A 16,086-nucleotide genomic window follows, 5' to 3' on the forward strand; every position below is an offset into this window, starting at 1 on the left:
CACCCAGATCTCACAGTATCAGAGACAGATCAGTGCTTCTAGGATGAGGCAGCCAACTGCGAGTGGTGGAGATCAGAGGACTCTGGTCTCTGGCGGAAATCAGACTCCATATCAACCTGTTGGAGCTTTGTGCGATCCGAGTGGCACTGAAACCCTTCTTACCATCCCTCAAGGGAAGGCTAATTCAAGTCTTCACAGACAACACTATCGCCATGAGTTACTGCAACAAACAGGGCGGGTGGTGTCATGGAACTGCAGTCAAGAGGCCCTGCGTCTCTGGACTTTGTTGGTACAACAGGGCATTTCACTGGTGGTTCCACATCTGTCCGGTTCTCTGAACGCCAGAGCAGACAATCTCAGCCGTGTGGATAACGAGTGGCATATCCATCAAGAGTTGGTGCAAGGTCTCTTTCAACAGAGAGGAGAGCCTTGGTTAGATCTGTTCGCCTCAGACGCGAACGCACTATGTCAGCAGTGTGGTGCATTGGAGTTTCCAAGGCGGCTCTCACTCGGCGACGCTTTTCGGCATGAGTTGAGCACAGGCCACCTGTACGCATTTTGGTCCATACCACTCCTGTCCAGAGTGCTCAAGAAGATCAGGAGTGACCTGGTCCGCAGTCTCTCCGGAAAAAGTAGTGCTCCTTTTCTACACCTTTCCATCTGGGGAAACCTGTTATCCTGCCCTCCTCCTATGCACCTCTGCATCCTTCCAAGGAAGAGGAGTGCCTACACCGCCTGGACCCAAAAAGAGCATGGTCCTTCTACCTTAACCCCACTAAAACGTTCCGGGTGGACAACCAACTCTTCTTAGGGTACACTGGAGCAAAGAAGGGGCATGCTGTGCAGAAGAGGACCATATTAGCTGGGTCATCCTCTACATAAAAATAGGTTACGCCTTGGCAAAGAAACAGTCCCCTGAAGACCTTATGGCCCAATCTACCAGGGAAAAGGCAGCTACCACTACTGTTTAGCATTGTGTTTCGGTTTGTGTCATCTGCCAAGCGGCCACGTGGGCATCTCTGCACAGGTTGCCCAAGAATTACTACATGCACAACCAGGCCAGCAGGGAGGGCCTTTTTGGCTGTTCAGTCCTGCAGGACTTTTTGGTTTGAAGCTTTTCCACAGTCGCTCCTGTGGAGATGGTATTGCTTGGGTATCTGTTCAAAGGTAAGGAATCTGCAGCTAGATGTCTATCAGATGGGTAAGTTAGTTACCTTCAGTAACGCTTCATCTGGTAGAGACATGACCTAGCCGCAGATTCCTTACAGATGCATCCATCCTCCCTGCACTGCGGATTAGATTTAGTGTCAGGGCACTTTTCCTTCAAGGCCCTATTTTTGTTTTATTTATTTATTTTTACACACAATGGTCAGGCACGTCACGGCTCCGCACTTCTGGCGTGGAAAGTCGTGAAAAGTACAGACATCAGCGCATGACGCAGATGTCATGAAGATGAACCAGACGCCTACAATGTCACACGGAGTGAACCAATTCCACTTATCGGCGCACAGGACTGCCATCAAAAATCTTCTGGATTCAGCCCAACGCCGGGAAGTTCAAAGTTAAGGAATCTGCGGCTAGATCCTGTCTCTACCAGACAAGGCGGTACCGAAGACAAGTAACTTATCCATCACAGCCCAAATGCAACTAGAGAAACTGCTCTGGGGAGAAAGCCCAAGCCCACCTTCAGTCGAGGTAGGAGACGACTGCCAGACACCTAAGTTGCACTGAAACCACATCCATCCCTTTCGTGAACACCCAAGGTGCAATGGTGAGACCGAGACCGAAGGGGAACACTGTAAACCAAAACTGATCTTGGCCCATTATGAACCGCAAATAGCACCTGTGGGCTTGCATAACAGGGTGTGGAAATAAGCATCCAACAGGTCCAATGCTACATCCAGACTCCAGGCTCAAGGGAAGAGGAGACCTGGGCATAGGCCAATATCTTGCATTTGTCCTTGCACAGAAAAGCAGAGAAGGTGAAGGTCTAAAATAGGGCGAAGGCCTCCATCCTTCGGAAATCATACCAGTGCCATCTGCAGATAGGGCCAGGCCCTCCAAATAAAGTTAGTAAACTTTATACAGAGCTACACTTCTAGTCGAATCTGTACAAAATGACAAACCTTCACGTCATTATTCCATTACCCCTTCATGGAACGAGTCACCTTGCCCTCAAAATGATGCAAATAAAAAGTGATTTTTATCTTCAATTGTTTTATGGTCACATACACGAGCCAGACGTGCAATGAGACCATTTAGGAGGACTTTTATTCAATGGCAAAATACCCAAATGTAATTTTAGATATAATTGGTACATGGATTGTGGTTTTTGAGATCCCAAATATTCCACTCTCCTAGGGAGAGATTTATAGTGACAATATGCAACACCTATTTTGAATTGATCATTTAAAAAAAACCCTGATCCCACTTGGGTGGCAGAAGAAATAGTAATTTTATTTCTTTCCGTGAAAGTTTGGCAAAAATACCTGGCTCTGGACAATATTTATTTGAACACAAATAAATTAATTTAGCATACAAGACAGCCAACATAATTTTGATCCATTATCATGTGTATGTTGAATTTGGTAGGTACAGTGGTCTCCACCAAAAGGTTCTCTTGCTAGACATACAAAGAGTAGTTCCTGGTAGACTACATGCTTAGATTCTCTAGGTAACACCAAAATGTGTGTTATTACATGACTTAAAACCTATGAAGACTGTACTAGAAGGAGGAGAGCAAACCCTGCTTCAATCAATTGCCCATTTTATTTTGAAAACATTTTCATCTGGTTACATAATCTACCAAAGCCAGGCGGGTTAACATGGATCAAGGAGGAAGCCAGTATTATTTAAATTTATTGGTGATCGCTCTACTATAGGATCAATCACACCTTTCTTTGGCACAAGACTGTAATACATTATGTAGGCCACAGAATCTATTTTTAAGACTCTTTATTTTTAAAATATTTTTTAGGTTTCCAGCAGAGGTTAGAAACAGGAAGGACAAAACGTACAAGAATGCAGGAACGAGATTACAGAATTTAAACAATGAGAGAATGTGAAATAAGTAATCATGTTGCTTTCACTACTAGGGAAAAAAAGCTTACCAATAGTTAATAGTATATGAAAAGCCTCCTCTCTATGTCCTTGAGAACAGAAACTTCTTAGAAACGAAAAGGTACAAAATTTGCTAATTCTCTTTCTATTGTGGCACCTTGTGTAAAACAGCCGTGCAACACCCTACTCACAACTGAGTATTTTCACAATTAAAATCCTGAGACTAAATATCAGAAGCAGATATTGTTATTATAGATACTAAACTTGTCAAAGATGAGAGTTTCTGGATATGAATTATGCAACATGGCAAATTTATTGGAAGAGTGAAGACTGATTAAAACATGACTATCAGAAAAATCTAAGGCATCCTCCACATGATTTAAATTATCTGTTAAATCACAGGTTTTCCTCATCTCCATCCCTTCCCCTCTAGATTTAAAACAGTTAAAGATTTTCCTTCAGTGCTATTCATTTTGTAGATTGTTTTGCCCCTTTTGATTTATTAGATGAATCACTTCTAGAATACGAATCATGTGTTAGCAATTTACAATCTTCATTTGTGCTCAATATCCTGGCTCAACAGGGACAGTGGGAGAAAGTTTGACAGAATCTTTTGTTATCTGCTTTATTCCCATTCAGAATGGCTTCAATTATACGTAAGGAATGAAAGTTAAAATGATAAAATAAAAGAGATCCATACCTAATTGAGCAAATTTGTTTTGCTCAACTTAAACTCCAAAACTACGAGGGAAGGCCTGGCCCAGCCTCTTAATGAAATCCTGCTACCTTCTGGGACTAGGTGTGTCTGAGCTCCAATACACAGCTTCCATCACAACCCAAGAACTTCAATCCTGCTCTAGTTCGGTGTAGATGGAAAAGCATGGGGGACAGGTCCAGTGGTCTTGTGTCGAGGCCTGTGTTAAATAATGCAGCAAGTGTTCAAAGAAGTTTCAGCATCTGTTCCTAGGGAGTCACTGTCTTGTATATCTCCCTTGTTTATAAACCCTACCCCCCCCAACCAATGTACTCTAACAAGTCCCTGCCTTTCCTGGCCTTGTACTCCCTCCATGTAGAATGTTGCAATTTGATTTCTAACTAGTGGCTTGTGAATAGAGTGGCTTTGCTAGGTATTGTGCTGAACTGCTCTACTATAATAAAGTGGCCTTTACTTTCACAGCGCCGTCTTGGTTTAATTGTCATAACTAATATAGTCTTGTTGCCCGGTTGCTAACTTGAATCAGGAGCAGAGACAATGGTCAGTCCATACCAATAAACCTGCTGTCTTCTCAGAGTCTCTAGTTTCCTCAGCCCAGCTTCAAAACCGGTCCCAAAATGTGCAACCCCACTCTCTCCTGGCGTCTAGGAAGGAGCAGGGGTACAGGGCCAACCATTAGGGGCCCGATTCCAATCTCGCTAGGAAAGCCCTCCGTACGACTCGGATCCGGAGGGCTTTCCAAGCGAAACGTGCTCAGGGATTCCTAACGAGCGAGTACGATGCAGCTGTTTGCTTACAGCTCGGTTTGTTAGAATTCCCATTGAACTCTATGGGAGCCTGTGGACAGACGTGTACACAGGCTCCCATAGCAAAAAGGGATAGGTGGGAAAAAGCGTACACCATGTGGCGGGAACCACTTGGACACACCCCTGTAACAGATAAGGAGGGCCTGCTACGGCCCCCTGAATAACTACTCCAACAGCAGTTTTGTTTCGCTGAGACAGAGGCAAAGCAGCTGTCCAATCCGTGCATCGTAATTGCTCGGAATTCGGCTCCATTGCGCGGCACGATTTGGCTGCGAAGAGTCGTACGGACACGTTCGGGTCCCAGGAAACAATTTGGTCGACACGTACGTGATCTTCGCATCATACTTGGTTGTTTGGACCTGTGTACGATTCGGTCAGAAACAAGGGCTACGAATCTGATCTGGGAAAGTCCAATCCGATTCGGAGGCCTTCCAGACCACATCGGAAGCGGGCCCTAGGTCGGGTGCACTAGGAATCAAGTAATGATGGGGGGTAGATTAATGTGGGTTGAACCTTAGAGTATGGTTTTTATTCTAACGTGCTCAAAAATTAATATCAGAACGATAGGCCAAAGTTAGGTTATCATAAAGTGTAGGGTGCCTTTTAATTACAGAAGACTCAGGGAAGAGTGCTGTCGCAGAGCTCAGCCCAGGGCCCATCCACAAAAGCTCCCATAGGCTAGCTGTCTCAAACCCAGAAAACACATCTTTGCCTTGATCCCAGCAAACAAATAACTGCTTCAAGTCCAAAGCAGAGTCACAGGTTTACAGCATAACAGTCTACTGATCGCTTTCTTGCCTGGAGAAGAAAGATAGGAATGCACATGGCCTAAACGTATAGTTCTGCATCTGAAGTAATTAATCTTATTAAAATTTGTTTAAGGGAAAATGAAAAGAAAGGGGTGAAAACCTTCCTGAAAATAGCCTACTTGACAACTTAGTGCTTGTAAGAAACAGACAAGCATGCGGAGGAAAGCTCACCTGTGGGTATTTGTGGGCAGGGTCCACCCGGCTGAGCATAGCAAGTACGAATGCAGCTGTTTTTCCTGTCCCAGATTGTGACTGTGCAATCAGATTTTGTGGCCTGAAACAAAGGAGCAGAGAATGAAGGTCAGTTGGCAGGAGTGGAGGCGGGGGGGGGGGGGGTGGTGGGGAGTGTGGTCAGCTGAAAGACAGGAGAAGCAAGGGTGCAGAACAATAACAAATCAACACATGGAGATGCAAGAACAAAATAAAAGGAAAGCAGTGTATATAACCTAAAATAACAGAGGTTGGCAAAACAGGAAAAAGTAAGTAATAAGATGCAAAAAGGAAAAGGGAGTGTGGAGCTAACGACAGAACGTGGGGAGTTAAAGATAAAAGATGTGGTACTGAAGAACAAAGCTGTAGGATTTACGAAAGAGTGCAGGAATTGATGGAAGTGGGTGTGGGGACCTAGCTGAAAGAGAACCAAGCCAACTGGAGGGATGGTGGTGGAACCTAGATTGTGAGCCCGGGGGTGGTGGGATTAACCAAGGAGACCAAGGGTAGAGAGCTAAAGTCACAGGGTGGTATAGTGAATAAAGATGCCTGGAAGAACCAAGGTGACCCGAGGGGTCAGAGGTGATCATGGGTAGGAGATAGCCATGGAGAGTATGTGTGGAGGACCGTAGAGAGCGGGGAATACTAATAGTTTACCAATGGTATGTCAGGGAGAAAAAAAGCAAGGTGGGCCAGGACTGTAGCAATCAAGAGGAGCAGGTGAGAAGACTGATCTGATGCAATAATAGAGGGTATTAAGGAGACCAGTAGTTGGAAATAAAAGAAACAGAAGTTGGGACCATGGGGGAAGTGTCTAAAGGAATTATGGGGTATACCAAGGTGAGTGTGGAAGGGAGATCACGTAGAGCAGAATGAGACCTACAGGAATAGTGGAAGATGGATGAGAGAGAGGAGGGGTAAAAGAAGAGGGGATGTGGAAACGGAAGTGTATGGAAAACTGATATGGGGTAAAGGGATATGAAAAAATTAGAGCGGTAAGACGGAAAGAAAATGCAAAAACCATGACAGGAGGAAACCAAAGAGAAAACAAAGTAGTTGATGATGGGAAGAGAGAGACAACGTCCCAAAATATATTTTATGCCGATGCTTAAACAGCCAGAAGTGAAATCAACTAGTTGCAAGGACTATGCACATCAATGCTACATCACTCCACGTTCTATACTACTCCACATTGGACTTCCTCACCTGATGTTTGTCTATCATCTCCTCTCAGCTTTTTCTGAGTTATAATTTTCTCGTCATTCTATGGGTAAGTCACTTTACACCTTAACCCACTTAGCCTCTCACCCAGTTGCCTTACTCTTTAACCCTTGCCACTTACCATAGACCAATTATCCTTCACCATACCTTCACTCCTTCCTCCCCTTACTTTTACCACTATACTCTTCTCCCTTCTGTTTAAACTCTAACCATGTATGTATTACCCCTTCTCTGCCTTTATGATAAAACCCCTTGATCCTTTACTACATTATGCTTTGAGTCTTAGCCTCAACCCCAAACCCTTATGCTTAATGCATTAAACCCTTAAACTTGCCCTTTAACAGCCCCATAATACCTTATCGCGTAACTGATGCTGTCTAACCCCTAACCTTCACCATACCTCTTTGTACTCAACTGCTAGCCCATTACTCACAATCCTTACCCAATTTACCCTGACTCCATTACTCCTAACCAGTTACTCCCAATAATGTTCCACATTTCACTGGCCTTCACCACCTTACCCTAAACCTGTTATCCTGAATATATATTTTCACTGTATGCTCACAATAACCTGAATATGAGAAGATGGCCTACGATGCAACTGTAGTCTATGAGGAAATGGCATACCAATAAAACAGATTCTTATAAACTACTTGTTTCACCCATATTCTATTCATGTCCTCTCACCTTACAGTCTAATGTTTCTGAATCCATACTCCCTCCTTTGTACCCCCCTCAATGGGGATGTCAACTGGATTCTATATAAGCTTTTAAACTTTACTCAGAACCTATATGAGTTATCAACATTCCTATCCTAAACGAAGCCTATTCTCACTGGTGTCAAACGAAAAGAAACACGTTTAAGATTTTCATTGCTCCACTGTGCGCACCCCCACTTCTCACACTCCCTAGGAAGCGTTGCTTACGGTTCTGCAAGCATCATGGGCAGGGCGTTCTCCTGGATCTTGGATGGCCTGTTGAAGCCCATGGCATAGACACCTTCAAGGAGCTGTGGCTTTCTAAAATGAAAAAGGCATATGTGAACAGAGGGCAAGGAATCTGCAATGGAGATAACACTATTATGCAATTTAAAGACTGATAGAACCAGAGATCTGCTGTTACCCTGAACATTTACCATACATCTATCCAGAATCTGCAGCCAGAGACTAACCCAATTCCTCTATCTGAAATATCCACAATGAAAAACTCTGAAAGAGGGGCACAAAAAGATACTTTAAGCAGTCTCTAAAGGCAAACCACACCCAAGACAACAAAGTAATGTTTTGCCACAGCCAATGATGGCAAAACAGTAATCAACTCACCCCTTTCAGGACCCTCGAACAATATATCAAGAATGGCTGATTATTATTTTTATGGGTTAAAGCCTCTTGAAAAGCAGATTACTAGAACTTTGGGGGGAGATAGATCTGGCTGTATTTATATAAGATTATGAAAGTGCATGTCCATTTATAATGGCCAACTATAAATTTCTCTAGTTCAAATATTTATTCAAATTTACTAAGTAAGATCCCATCTGCAGAAAATCTGTGGGTGTACCAAAAGAAATTGGACTGGACAAACAAAATGGCTAAAAGTCAGATTTAGTACCAATTTGAACAAGAATGAATCATGGACGAAATCGGACCCGCTCTGCTGTGTCGTCTTCATTATGTTTAATGGAAGCATTGTTGTTGGTGTGACTGGGAATGGAATAAATACGTGTTAACATGCCACATTGTTTCTTCCTGCACCCCAGTTGCGGTTAAGCATAAAAAGTATTTTCGAACTCCATTCAAGCTCAACTGCGTGGTTTTGAGGCAGACTACATGTTTGACAGACATGAGTGATAATGGTTGTGGTGTGGGTTAATCGGTCATTATTTGTTCCTTTAACAAAGTCAGGTTTCCTAGAGCACCATAATTTCCTCTTCCACCACTTTATTGCTCAGTCCTGTACCAGCCCTGCTCTTGCTGTTCCAGCAGGGAGCATGGCCAACAGGTCGAGCGAGAAGAGGGCTGCAGATCAATAAATATGAAGTATTCAAAACCGTGATGGATGGAATACTTGAAATCTCAACTACTGGTTGGGCCGCATCCCAGACCATCTTAATTTTGCGCACCATGCCACATCAGTTTAGACATAGCCATATGCAAATCAGGCTTGACCTCGCTCCAATAGGAACAGTACAGCCCGAACTGCCAGGCCAGGCCTTCTCTGATCCGTAACACAAGCAACCCAAGACTGGTTTCACCCTAATTAGCGCTCATCTGTCCGGTATAGCTTAATTCCTGTGTGTTCACTGCACCAAGGCTGGGCATATATATCCCACTTAGGGTGACTTGTGTTGCACCTTGGACAAACTTTGAAGGGGGGTGTGTTCCACAACCCCCTTCCGGTCTGCATTCTCGGATGTATGCTCCACCGAGATAAAAAAAAAACTAGTGGCAAAGACTAGGCCCTAGGTTGTCGAAGTTAAGCAGTGCCAGTTGGTTGAGTGTAGAGAGGCCTTCCTGCAAAGAAAAGTACTGAACAGTGATGGTTATCCATGTTGGTCTCGAAAAGTGGAGACAAGCACAGTGTCCATCTCAGACCCGTTACTAAACACATCTCAATCTGAAAAAAACAAAAAAAACCAATCTAAGGTGGTGTCGGTGCCCATGCGCATTCTAGACTAAGGGAGGAGCCACAGCACAACTTGTGACTGCATGCTTCTTTGAAGAAAACCAAGTTGTAATGTCAAACGTAACACAGGATGGCAGGAGTATACAGAGCATATGTATCCCCAGCCACACATGCCCTCTTGACAGCAGCACTACCTTGTTGTTTCTAATGGATTGAGATGCTGTCTTCTGCTCGACAATGTTGGCAGAAAGGGGCAGAAAAAACAGACTAGCCACTGGAATGTGCTTAATGTGTTTTCCTTAAAAGGGGGTGATATCACTCCGCTGAATAGTGTGTCCACAGGAGGAAGTGGAATCGGCTTCAAAGACCGCCATCTGTGAAATTTTTCAAGAGAAAATAGCCACAACCAAGTTATTTTTTTCTGAGTTTTGAAACTACCAAGTTTGTGGGCTTCCTTGCCTAGATTTTTATTACCGAGTTTGCAGAACTAGATTATGATAGGGTTCTACAACTGGACATTAGTGGCTGTGCACTAAAGGAGAGATGACAGTACAAAGCCTCAAAACAAATTGTTAATCATTCTTACTTCAAGACAATTGTGATCCTTTACTACGGATTGTGCTTTTGACACTTAAAAGCACATTTTTCATTTACATCCAATTGTGTCCACATTAACATTGGAATGCTCATCATTCTCAGTTACTTCCAGCTTCCAAAATCTTAATTTCTTATTTAATGTATATACATCCGTTTTCCCACCGATAGTAGTTAATGCTGTGCACATGCAAGAAATCCTAAGCATCTGCTTAAAATTTCCTCTAACACGACTGTGCCGATCTGAGCTCCAGGTTAAAAAGAGAATCAAAGCTAAACAGACAGAAAGGTACAGCCTACTTTAAATTTCAAACGAATCTGCTAATGGACAAAATGCAAATGAAGAACTCACACACACACTTTTTTTCTGGGCATTCTGTATTGCTTAACAGCTCCTCTAACATCTGAAGCTTGTAAAACGAATGACAGAACCAAGGGTAAAACATTTTTTTTAAAAGAGAAAATGCCCAGAGTTCAGAAGTATACACTAGTAAAAGCCAGTGTGCGATCAGTAGAAATTGTTTCCAGGGAGACAGCGACAGATTCTAGTAATACATTTGGCTCAATAACACTCTTGAAAAAAAAACAAGGCACTGCAGCAGAGTATGACCGTACCATAACATTTGCAATTAATAACCAAAAGACAATATCATGAGAGGAATTGGACTTCTGCAACAATGCAACCCACTCCCTCTTAGAGATGTAGGCGAGGATTACGGAGCATGGGCGAAATTTGTATTACGTTCGCATAATTTCGGGTTACTCTTTTTAGGAGAAATCCAAGAATTTATGCTATTACACCGTGTCACGTAATCATGCGCAGCTCACAATTAAGATCTAGTACGAATGTGCAATTCACAGTAAACATTTACCCTGAATGCAAACGAACAAAGCAACAGCCGGTTGTGTTGCTTTTTTGCACGAAATGAATCTTTGAGTGCAAAGTGGGCACAGTGACACTTCCTTCCAAAATACACCACCTACTGGTGGTTTTGCATTTCCCATAATTATGTATAGTTTGACAAATATTTCACATAATTAGTCAAAAATAAATTTCGCTCACACCTGTGATTACTGGCAAGAGAAGATGTGGTTCATGAGGACCATAACAGGATGAACACAGCTCATGATTCCATAGCACAATGCTTACATTTACAATTGCTATGTCTCCAAACAGAGATGAATGCTTACGGCAAGGATGTTGGCAAATTAAGATGCATTTAATCAGTAAGCTGCAGCTGTTTATATCTTTAGGCAGGTATTTAGGGTTCAAAATAGCTGCTATTCTTTAAATGAAAGATCTTGCAATGAAAGATCTTGCAGTGAAAGACAGCTGCTCTGCCGGTCAGTGCAAAGTAGTACAGAGGATAACATTTCACAGCAGTTTGGCTACAGGAGTAAAATGAAATAAGCACAGGGAAATGAAATCCTAGATTAATGCTAAAAGTGAACAGCTAAACACAGAGTTAAAACTGCTCGTTAGACTGGCAGAGAGATGGGTGTACTTTTAGAAACCCATGGTTCTATGCATACCCAACTTCCTAATGCCCAAAAGAGAAAGCATTAAAAAATGATGGGTTGAATGATTTAATTAACTTTGGCAATTACTAAGCTCTCTAGGTTAGTGAGGCACATAAGCAAAAAACAAAGGACTAGGATGAGACCCGGACAAGTTGTCAGTGGCTGAGATAAATGCCAAGTATTCTACTTATGATTTGTTTTTCCCTATATAGGAAGTTGTAGATTTAACAGACCATCAGTTCTGCAGATTCTCAGCTCACAAGATAAATGAAATAGTTGATCTATGTTCAGGAACTATAATTTTGTTGGGTTTAATAGTGAAGAAGCTTCACTTGTGGAATTAAATACAACAGTTCGTTTCTAGTGCAAGCTTCTCCAGTTTTATAGATTATGTATTTCCCGGTCATTTTCCTCTCCAGATCACTAACGTTTTAAAGTCTGTAATGGATGTGCCATGTGTTTTATAGTATTCCTACATGACTGCAGGCGATGCTGGACAGGACGTGCACATCAGGCCCTTCGGTTAGAGCTGGTGCAAACAAGCCATATTAAATGTACCCCAGGAAGGAAAATGCTACTTACCAAGTATGCATCTGTTCTTGGCATATAAAGCTGTAGATTCATATGTGCTAGCATAGATCGCCATCTGGTGTTGGGTCCTGATGTTTTTCGTCGGAGAAGTTTTTGTAATCCGAGGTAGGCGACTCCTCCCTTTGGTGATAGTGCGCATGGTCATCGACTCCATCCCCAGATTGTTTTGCTGTGAGGGTTGATGATGGAGTTAGTAAGAGTAGAAAGAGATGTCCATGTATAGTGTATCAAAGTAAGGTAATACTGCAACAGATAAAAGGTACCCGGGGAGGCGGGTGGGTGCATATGGATCTACAGCTTTATATGCTAAGAACAGATGCATACTGGGTAAGTAGCATTTTCCATTCGAGGCATATGAGCTGTAGATCATATGCGTTAGCATAAACTATATAGCAGTTATTTTCCCAGCGATGGCTAAACTGTATCTGTTGCAGTGGTTTGAAATAGAGTTCTTAAAACTGCCTGGCCCACACTATTTTGTTGTTTTGCTAACACAGCTACACAATAGTGCTTTGTGAATGTGTGTGGAGTAGATCATGTTGCAGCCTTGCAGAGGTCATCTAGGGGTATGTTCCCTAAGAATACCATAGAAGCCCCTAGCTTGCATGTAGAATGGGCTCTAGGGGGAATTGTTAAGGTGCGTTTAGCTTTAAGGTAGCATATCTGGATGCACTTAATTATCCACCGTGCGATACCTGCTTTTGAAATGGGATTGCTTTTATGTGGTGGGGAAAAAGCAACAAAGAGTTGTTCAGTTTTCCTAAAAGATTTGGTTCTTTCAATGTAATAAAGTATCGCTCTTTACTCATCTAATGTGTGAAGAGCATGCTCTGCTACTGAGTCCGGTTGAGGAAAAAACACGGGTAACTCAGACTGGTTGAGATGAAAGGCAGAAACGACTGGGGTAAAAGTTTTGGGTTAGTCCCAAGAACCACTTTTATTGTGGTGAATTTGCAAAAATGGTTCTTGTATTGGTTAGTGCCTGGAGCTCACCAACTCTTCAAGAAATGTGATGGCTATAAGGAAGGCTACCTTCCAAGTCAGAAACTGTAGTTCGCATTTGTGCAAAGGCTCAAATGGTGGGCCCATGTGTCTTGTAAGGACTATATTAAGATTACACACGGGAGAAGATGGAGGTCTAGGAGGAATGATTCTTTTGAGTCCTTCCATAAAGGCTTTGATACTGGGTACACAAAACAAGGACAAGTGTTGTCTGTTTTGTAGGTAAGCCGCTATTGCAGCAAGATACAGTCTTATTGATGTATATGCTAAGCTAGCCCTTTGTAGGCGTAACAGATAGCAAATTAGGTTTTGTAGGCGTAACAGATAGCAAATTAGGTTTTGAATTGAAGCATCAAGCGGATTGATTTGATTGTTATTACAATAAATTACAAATCGTTTACATTTGCTGTGTAGCATGCTCTTGTGGTAGGGCGTCTAGCCTCTCTAATGATGTTCATGCAGTCTGGCGAGAGATTTAGGTCGCCAAACTCTATGATTTCAGCGGCCAGATTGCAAGGTTGAGTTGACTGGGATCTGGATGCCTTATCTCACCATGCGTAAAGCAAAGGGTAAACCCAAAAATCACTGGGACCTGGGTAATTAAGCAGTATAGGGGAAAAAGGGTCCCAGAGTATACAGACTTCTTAAGAGCTAACACAAAATCGATGACAATGAGTACAGAAAAAAATGATGTCAAAGTGTTATTTAATCACACATTGGCAAGATACACATTTTTCGTAAATGCAATCGACTTTGATCAAAAAGTGCGGGGTGCCATAGGAGGGAAAGGGGGTAGTGAGTTAAGTGAGGTAAAAGGGAAAAGTGACATATAAATTATATGAAACGGTCACAACTTAATTGTAAGGCAAAACAATTTTAAGCCACATAATCCAGATAAAGTTCATTGGTTTGAAACATAGATTATTTACAAAGACCATGTACAAACAAAAACACAGTGTGAATTGCACTGTTGGAAGTACTGGCAATATAGTATTGTCGACGTTTCGACCCCTGGACATAGGTAGGTTAGTTGGCTCCTTACTAACGGGGTCTTCTTCAGGACACAAGAGACGGTGTAACAAGGAGGAATGGCACCAAATTAGAAGGTGGACATATAGTCAGAGTAGGCTTGGCGTCAGAAGGCGCAGGGGCTGAAAAGCCTTTTCCTACGAACTCTGAGGATAGCGGGTGCTGCCGTCTCTCACGAGGCTGAATTTCGTTTGTGATTAATTTCACTCTCCCCACCGATGGTGCGCCACGGCGTGTGATGTTGGAGCTATTAATTTCTCTGATCTAATTGAAATTGCTAATAAGTGTCACTCACCCCACCCTCATCTGGAGCTTTTCAGCCCCTGCGCCTTCTGACGCCAAGCCTACTTTGACTATATGTCCACCTTCTAATTTGGTGCCATTCCTCCTTGTTACACCGTCTCTTGTGTCCTGAAGAAGACCCCGTTAGTAAGGAGCCAACTAACCTACCTATGTCCAGGGGTCGAAACGTCGACAATACTATATTGCCAGTACTTCCAACAGTGCAATTCACACTGTTTTTGTTTGTACATGGTCTTTGTAAATAATCTAGGTTTCAAACCAATGAACTTTATCTGGATTATGTGGCTTAAAATTGTTTTGCCTTACAATCAAGTTGTGACAGTTTCATATAATTTATATGTCACTTTTCCCTTTTACCTCACTTAACTCACTACCCCCTTTCCCTCCTATGGCACCCCGCACTTTTTGATCAAAGTCGATTGCATTTATGAAAAATGTGTATCTTGCCAATGTGTGATTAAATAACACTTTGACATCATTTTTTTCTGTACTCATTGTCATCGATTTTGTGTTAGCTCTTAATAAGTCTGTTATCTCACCATGGTTCTGAGTGAGAAGCTTGGGGGAGAGGTGTAGTTTTTGATGAGGAACTAATGATAGTTCCAACAGTGTTGTGAATCATGGTTGTCGAGCCCATGTGGGAGCAACTAGGATCATGGTGAGGGAATGTTGCTTGAGCTTCCGAACTACTAATGAAATTAGTGGTAGAGGTGGAAAAGCGTAAGCAAATATCCCTGACCAATTGATCCATAGCGCATTGCCTTTGGACAATGGGTGTGGATACCTGGACGCAAAGTTTGGAAATTTTCCGTTGCGGTGTGTGGTGAACAGATCTATCTCTGGGTAGCCCCACATTTGGAAAAATGGGAGAAGAACTTGAGGGTGTAGTTCCCATTCGTGGATCTGTTGTCTTTGACGACTGAGCAGATCTGCAATTTGATGGTTTACTCCTGTGAGATGTTCTGCAAGGAGATATATTTTTTGAGGTATGGCCCATCTCCATATGCTTTGAGCTAGGTGTGAAAGCTGTAGAGAGTGTGTCCCTCCCCGTTTTTGTATGTAGTACATCACCTTCATGGATGTACGAACTAGAACAGCTTTGCCTACTAGGTGTATCTGAAAAGCTTTGAGTGCTAGAAAAATTGCTAGCAGGTCCAGATGGGTTACATGGAATCGTCTTTGTTGTAGAGTCCACATGCCCTGAATGGTATGTTTTTGAAGATGAGCTCCCCAACCGGTGAGGGATTGCTTCTGCTGTGAGCACTATCTGTGGAACCGGGTCGATGAATGGCCACCCCTTTGAAAGGTTTTGTGTATTCCACCACTGCAGAGAGCGATGAGCGCAGCCATCTACCAACACCAGATCGGTTAACTGACCTTGAGCCTGGTTCCACGGTCGTGCTAAGCATTCTTGTAGGGGACGCATTTGGAGTTTTGCGTAAAGAACAATTAGAATGCAAGACGCCATCATTCCGATCAACTGCATAAACACTTGTGCTGGTAGTGAGTGCTGTGGTTGAAACTGTGATATTAGGGTTTGCATGCTGCGTATTCTGACTGGGTTGGGGTATGCTAGAGCTTTGCAAGTGTCTATTATGGCTCC

The 16,086-nt window shown here is 42.8% G+C and overlaps 1 protein-coding gene across 1 annotated transcript in view; it reads right to left on the reverse strand.

The window, feature by feature from the left end:
- The window catches only part of LOC146867299 (ATP-dependent RNA helicase DDX19B), a 105,437-nt gene that overhangs the window by 39,582 nt on the left and 49,769 nt on the right, over positions 1-16,086 (reverse strand). The window contains exons 6-7 of the mRNA XM_085604076.1: positions 7,748-7,840; positions 5,562-5,664 (exon numbers count right to left, since the gene is read on the reverse strand). Coding sequence (XP_085460202.1) covers positions 5,562-5,664; positions 7,748-7,840 — 196 coding nt within the window. The remainder of the gene's footprint in view (positions 1-5,561; positions 5,665-7,747; positions 7,841-16,086) is intronic.

Source organism: Triturus cristatus, chromosome 1_2 (genome assembly GCF_964204655.1).
Source record: "Triturus cristatus chromosome 1_2, aTriCri1.1, whole genome shotgun sequence".
Classification (NCBI taxonomy): domain Eukaryota; kingdom Metazoa; phylum Chordata; class Amphibia; order Caudata; family Salamandridae; genus Triturus; species Triturus cristatus.